This window comes from Carlito syrichta, unplaced genomic scaffold, assembly GCF_000164805.1.
Source record: "Carlito syrichta isolate Samal-C Ts95f unplaced genomic scaffold, Tarsius_syrichta-2.0.1 Scaffold296499, whole genome shotgun sequence".
NCBI classification, from domain to species: Eukaryota; Metazoa; Chordata; class Mammalia; order Primates; family Tarsiidae; genus Carlito; species Carlito syrichta.
In genome coordinates, this window is record NW_007240595.1 from 459,420 (window position 1) to 466,840 (window position 7,421).

At 44.0% G+C, this 7,421-nt stretch overlaps 1 protein-coding gene across 1 annotated transcript in view; it reads left to right on the forward strand.

The window, feature by feature from the left end:
• The window catches only part of SCUBE2 (signal peptide, CUB domain and EGF like domain containing 2), a 98,013-nt gene that overhangs the window by 21,185 nt on the left and 69,407 nt on the right, over positions 1–7,421 (forward strand). Inside the window, exon 4 of the mRNA XM_021710650.1 lies at positions 1,319–1,441. Coding sequence (XP_021566325.1) covers positions 1,319–1,441 — 123 coding nt within the window. The remainder of the gene's footprint in view (positions 1–1,318; positions 1,442–7,421) is intronic.

The following is a 7,421-nucleotide window of genomic DNA, read 5'->3' on the forward strand; positions in this document are numbered from 1 at the left end:
CCCCGGGGCGCCGGCGAGTCCGACTTTCGCCTGCCGGGCCGGGAGGAGGGTCCCGCTCTTCGCTGTGTCGTTGGGGAAACTGAGGGCCCGGGCGGGGCGCATCCGTGAGGCCGGGGCAGCTTTGCCCCTCTTTCTTCGGGGGCCGGGAAGTTCTCGCGCTGGCTTCGGGGTCGGCTCCGGGGACTTTTCTATCTGCGGAACGGCGGCTGTCTGAGATCTGGGAATTCCTTGAAGCCCCAGCGCGCCCGGGATTTCAGCAGCCGGGCATAAGAACTCGGGACATCTGCACTAGCCCGGCTTGCCATAGCTTCAAAACTTTTTTTCTTTTTTTTTTAGTAGGAGTTTCACTCTGTCGCCCAGGTTGGAGTGCAGTGGCATGCTCACGGCCACCGCAGCCTCGACCCTGGCCTCAGGTGATCCTTCCGCCTCAGTCTTCCAGGTAGCTAGAACTACAGGCGTGCGCCAGCACACCCAGCAAAATTTTCTTGATTTTATTGTAGAGACGAAGTCTCACCAGGTTGCCCAGGCTGGTCTCGAACCCCTAGGCTCAGGCAGTCCTCTCGCCTTGGCCTCCCAAAGTGCTGGGATTACAGGCTTGAGACTCTTTTGTTTTTAATTAACGCCCTGTAGTGGTCTCAACCCAGGAAATACTCTGACAGTGCTGGCTTCCAGGCTGGGAGGATGGACAGGGGCGGGTGGGGGACGCTGTCTCCACTTTGTGACATCTGAGCGCTCAGGATGGTGTTTGCCCAGAACCCAGGGCGGGCTTACTCCCCCCCCCCCCATGCCCTGAACCCTGGGAAAGCTGACAGACAGCTGCTGGCTTTCAGGGCTGTGGTGCCAACCTAGGCCTTCCTTCTCTTAGCAGGCATTTGCCATTGCATACTCGTGCCAGGCACTGCGCTGGCTTGGCATCAGGGACACAGACTCAGTCTCAGCCAAGACATTGTCTAGTGGAGAGACAGACAGGAAAGTAGTAACAACGCTGTATGATACGTGATATGAAAGGACATCAACATGGGAGCACTTGGGTTGGGGGAGATCTGCACTGGGGATCACGTAGGCTTCCTGGAGGAGGTGAATTTGAGTCCTGAAGGCCAGTAGGCGGTGGTGGCGGGGGTGATTCCAGTTAGAGGGAACAGGCTGAGCCTGGAACAGGGGCTTGGTGGTGGTGAGGTTCACTCCAGGGCTCCTAAGCAGTGTTAGCTTGTGAGACTGAAGTGGAGTGGGCTGGTGGGGAATGATGCTAGACACCGCGGAAGCTAACTCACACTTGGCATGGGACCCCATAGCAGGTGCTGGGTGTGCTTTTCTGCAGATGTGGACGAGTGTGCCCAAGGGCTGGATGACTGCCATGCTGATGCCCTGTGTCAGAACACACCCATCTCCTACAAGTGTTCCTGCAAGCCTGGCTACCAAGGGGAGGGCAGGCAGTGCGAGGGTAAGTGATTTGGGGACTGTGGGCGGGGGGAGCAGGGGCTCTCCCATGTCTTAGCTCTGGTTATGGCCGTTTGTGTTGGTAAGAGAGCTACCCCCAACTCTCCATCTCCTGGCCTCCCTCCACCTCCGAATCACATCACCTGCTCTCCGAAATGCATTTCAGACCCATAAAAGACTGGGGGCAACATTAGGTCTTTCTCCAGGGTTGATGGGATGGTTTTATCTGGCTCTGAAATGTCCTTTTGTCTAGCTTCTGGAAAAGGAAAGAGGTGCTTTAGTAACTTTTGGTCTTAATTTAGGGGCAGAAAGTAAACAGCCATGCTGATCAGGAGAGCCATACGTGCCAGAGTAGGTGGGCCCTGGCCTCTCTGGGTAGTTTGTGCCCTCATCCTGAAGTCTAAGTGCTTGAGTCTTGGCCTCCTCTGCCAGCTCAGGGGGCTCCATCTTGTCTATGGCTCTAGCATTATGACAATAAAATGTTGCCATAATGTTTTAGAGCTACACGTATAGCTGCCTCGTTTGGAACTATATCTTCATCATATTTTAGCCTTCAGAACTCCGGATCTGGGAGCCTGAAGTCTGAACTCTGCCATTTTAGGCTGTGGGCTGAGTGTCATGAACTCCGAAGTTCAGAACTTGCCAGAGACTGTGCAAGTCACAGGAGGAAGCTGTTCCTGGGGCTAGAATCGTGGCACATTAAAGCTTCAGGGAACTCTGGGCCAATCCCATTTCTCATTTTACGGATGGGGACACCGAGGCCCTGAGGACTTGTGGCCACGATCACAGAATTAGCCTGGGAGTGAAAGAAAGTCAGGTTTCCACTCCAGCTCTGTCCCCAGTCCTACATTTCTCATAGTTACTCAGCCTTCTGCTGTCCCTCTTTGGTTGGGTGAGAAATCCTACTGTCTATAGTCATCCTGTGCAAGGAGAAATTTGAAACTGATGAGGAGCACTGAACTCATCTCTGCCTGTCCCTCCTTGCCTCTGGACCCCAGCTTGACAAGCCTGTTGTGGCCCCTTTCAATTCCAGAGGTTTTAAACTCTTTGGGCTTAACTCCGTGGGAATCTATCTTTTGAATACTTGCAGGACCTAAATCTACATAATGAATAAGAAAGTTCCCTCCAAGTTTCTTTCCACTTCTACACATGAACTTCTTTAGATCAGGGGGAAAACTTTTAATAAATGTCTAATTGTGGTGCCATTTAATAGTCTAGTGTTCTTACCCTAATGTTTCAAGTCAATCTGTTTCATATTGTGGCCTCAGAGTAATAAAGATTCCTGGTATCGGAGCAGTGTGTAATGCCCAGCAGTGCCTGGCACATGGTAGAGACTCAATAAACATTCTTATTTTTGAATAAATGACTGCTCAAGATGGGCTCACTCACTAGCACATGAATACAAAGTCTTTTTCGACAAAGAGACAAACCCATAAATGAACTGTCTAGATATAGACTGTGCAGATAACCAAGTAGGTGGGTGACTGTCAGATGCTTTGTAGCGATGGTCTGATACCCCCGCCCTCCTACCCAATCTCCTTGTCTTCTTAGCACATTTGTGACAAGCTGGGATTTTAAAAACTGAATTTTGTTATAAAGGAAGGGAGGGCCAAAAGAAAATACAATAAATCTGAATAACAGATGGGGTTATCATGAGCAAGTTTGGTGTGGCGACACCCTTGGGAAATCGTTCAGGGAGCTCTGCTTTGTGCACTGGGAGTAAAACTCCTGCCTCTACCATTGGAGGAGACATGTTCCTGGTTGGGTTCGTGGCAAGTGGGGTTGGTGGTCCATCCATGCAGCCCCTGTGCTTCTCCAAGTTCGTATTTTCTCAGAGACAGGCAGTTCCCCTGTCCTGTTCTGTGTCATGGGAGTCCAAAAGGCTCTCTCTCCTAGAAGCATCTTTCTGCTGATTCCTTCATAGCACATCCTTTCTGTGTTAAATATTCTATTTGCAGGACAGGAATTCACACACGGTACCCTGCTTGGGAAGAAGAGCCTTTACTTCTTTACCATGTGGATACCCCATTACTGTATGCCCTCTGGGGGCACGGAACCATGCCATTGATTTCATGGAAAGTACATCTTTTGTAAATAATATTAAATGATAAATGGCAATTTTTTCTTAATCTTAGTTTTGGAGTTTGATTTATTACAAATGAAAGAGAATTGCTAACAGTTTATAGTTGAAAAATCTACCATGTAGTTTAAAATAACTAATGATTGGGCAACCCCCTCAGGTCCCCTCCCACTGTGGGAGCTTTTCTGTCCTTTCAATAAATGCTGCTTTCTAAAAAAGTAACTAATGATTGGCATTTTTCCTTTTATATATTAACATTTATTTTAAAGTAATATATAATTATTTTTATAAAAGTCAAATAATACAGAAATGTATAAAATAAACCATTAAAGAGCCTCCTATCCATTTATCTACAGCTTTTATTATCCACTATCATTTTAAGCTAAAATCATAGAAAGATTTGATCTTTTGATTAATACTAAGGATGTCCCTGTTTAGTTTGGATTTCTTGATACAGAAGTCCAGAAATAGAAAATTTCTCCCAAGAGGGAAAAAAAGAGGAAATGAAAACTGTAAGGATTCAAAGATATAGCTATTCAAAAATGTCATTCTTTTATCTGTGTTTCTTGGTCCATTGATTTTTAAGCCTCTTGGGACCAACCCATGGTGTTGTTTGTGTTGTGATTATTGCCAGATTCACTGCCCACATTTAAGTTCAAGGATGGGAATTGAGTTTACTTGGAGTGACCAGAATTTTGTCCTTTATAGAGTTTTTTTTCTGCCAATATGTTGAATATGGAGAACATGGGTAAATGAACATATGATCCCTGAATAGTTTTTAGGATAATGTTTTATTCTAAATGATTTTTGCTTACATCCCAGACTTTGGGAGGGTCTCAGTGGTATGCATCGTATGGTCTTTATTTCTCAGTTTAAGGAACTGAAACAAGTTTAACAAGAATGGATCTAAAGTTGGTCTTTGTGCAAGGAGTTGTATTTTTCTTTTTTTTAGATTTTTGTCTTAAATTAACTTTAGACTTCAGAAAAGTTGCAAAATAGTGCAGAGTTCATATGTGTATGTGCCCTTCACTCGTCTTAATGTTAGAAACTTATATAACCATAGTACAGTCATCAAAACCAGGACATAAACATTGTCACAAGACTACTAAACTATAAACTTTACTCAAATTTTATGTTTTTCCCAGTCACTTTTTTTCTGTTCCAGAATCGAATTCAAGGTCTCACATTATATTTAGTTATTGTGACTCTTATTTCCTTCAATCTGTGACAGTTCTGCAGTCTTTCTTGACATTGGTACTGCTCACCTCCTTTGTCTTGTGTTTTCCCATGATAATAACGGACATGATAAGAGAATGTCTTGTGTTTTCTCATAAGGTTGAGGTTGTAAATTTTTGGCAAGTCTATCACAGAGGTGCTGTTGTGTCCTTCTCAGTGCATCACATGAGAGGGGGCACATGATGTCATCATGTCCCATTCCTGGTGATGTTAACTTTGATCATCTGGGTAAGATGGTGTTTACTGGGTTTCTCTACTGCAAAGTTATTCTTTTTTTTTTCCTTTACAGTAGATACATATCTTTGGGGTGGTACTTTGTCAATATCCTGTTTTTCCTCTAATCTTGTCCACTAATATTGGTATCCAATTGTAGATCTTGCCTGCAATAATAAGTACTGTGATATGTGCCTACTGGTAATTTTTCATTTCCCTCATTCCTTATACATCTATTAACTGAGATTCTTCTGTAAGGAAGATCTGTTCCTTCTCTCTCACTTATTTATTTGTGCATTTATTTATTTATATTTCTGTGTACTCATGGATATTTACTTTATTATGTCTTCAGTGATTTATTTTTGGCTCATATTGTTCCAGTTTCAGCTGTTGGAAACTCCTTTCCGTTGTTGCCTGTGTCATTCTGACATCCTTTTTTGAAAACATTCTTAACTTTTTGGTACCACAATATACTCCAACTCATATTTTCTCTTCCCCAGCCCTTGGAGAATCAACCACTTCTCCAAGGAACTCTGATTCCTTTTATTGGAAAATGGTCTATAGAAACCAAGATCTGCGTACTTGGTGTTATCGCTATTGGGATGTTGTTATTCCTAGGCCCTCTCAGTGCTCAGAGCTAGGAAATACATGTATGTATGCTAACCCATACATACAAGTATATCTATATTTGTTCCTTATGTCTATTCAACTGCATATGTATTAAAAACTATGAGTTAGATGATGCTTTGGATTCCAAGTCAATACCACAAGATTCATTCTAACCTCACTCTTTGCTTATTCATAACTTCTTTTTCCAACAGTGACAAACCCGGCTTTCATGATCTATAATGTAGTTACCTCTTTATTCAATCCTAGTACACACATAAAGTATTTACAGAATTACTTATTCACAACCTTGTGAATTAAACAGATAAACTAACTAGAGTACAGTATGAAGAATTACAACATCCAGTCAAGATGTTGATTTTCTTTCTTTCTTTTTTTTGATTTGGAGTTTTGCTCTGTTGCCCAGTTTGGAGTGCAGTGGCATGCTCATGGCCACCCCAGCATCGACCTGCTAGGTTCCAGTGGTCCTTCTGCCTCAGCCTTCCAAGTAGCTGGAATTACAGATGTGAGCCACCACACCTGACTAATTTTTTTATTTATTGTAGAGACGAGGTCTCGCCAAGTTACCCAGGCTGGTCTCAAACTGCTGGGCTCAGGCAATCCTCTGTCTTGACCTCCCAAAGTGCTGGGATTACAGCTTGAGCCACCATACCTGGCCCAAGATGTTATTTTTCAAAGTTACTCAGGTTAGTAATTTTCTTCCCCAATCCCTTCAGTGTAGTTGTGCTATTAATTTATAATACAGTTAGGTTCATTGGTTTCTTTTTGTATTCCCTCTTTTTTTTTTTTTTTTTTTCTGAGTTGGAGTCTCACTCCATTGCCCAGGCTGGAGTGCAGTGGCACACTCATTGCCACTCCGGCGTCAACCTGCTGGGCTCAGGCAATGCCACCTCAGCCTTCCAAGTAGCTGGAACTACAGGTGTGCACTACCATGCACGGCTAAATTTTTAATTTACTGTAGAGATGAGGTTTCGCCAAGTTGTCCATGCTAGTCTCAAATCCGTGGACTCAGGTAATCTCCTCACCTTGGCCTCCCAAGGTGCTGGGATTACAGGCTTGAGCCACCACACCTGGCCCAAGATGTTTTTCAAAATTACTCAGGTTAGTAATTTTTTTCCCCATCCTCTTCAGTGTAGTTGTGCTATTAATTTATAATACAATTAGGTTCATTTGTTTCTTTTTGTATTCCCTTGTTTATATACTCCTATTTCCTCCCACCCCTGCTTCCTGGCTAATTGTATGGACGTATGTGTGCATACATGTAAAATATCACTATGGTTCTAAGAGTCCGATATATACAAGAAGATATACCCAGAGAAGTCTTGGTTCTTCCTCACCCCTATTACTCTGTTCCCATGCCTCATCCTTTCTATCCTCTGCTCCACACTCAGTGGGTCACCAGTCTCTGCAGTTTCTGGTTTATTCTTACTATATTTCTTTTGTACAAATAAGCAGATACATGCATATTTTCTTTTTAACAACTTTACTGATGTATACTTTATATACCATAAAATTCACCAATTTTAAGTACACAAAGGAATGAGTTGTGCAACCATCACCACGATCCAGTTTTCTAGCATTTTCCTCATCTCAGCGAGATCTTTCTTTCTTTCTTTTTTTGAGTTGGAGTCTCACTCTGTCACCCAGACTGGAGTGCAGTGGCCGCTCCCAGTCACCGCAGCCTCGACCTGCTGGGCTCCGGCGATCCTTCCGCCTCAGCCTTCCAAGTAGCTGGAACTACAGGCGCGCGCTACCACGCCCGGCTCATTTTTTAATTTATTGTAGAGATGAGGTCTCGCCAAGTTGCCCAAGCGGGTCTTGAACCCGC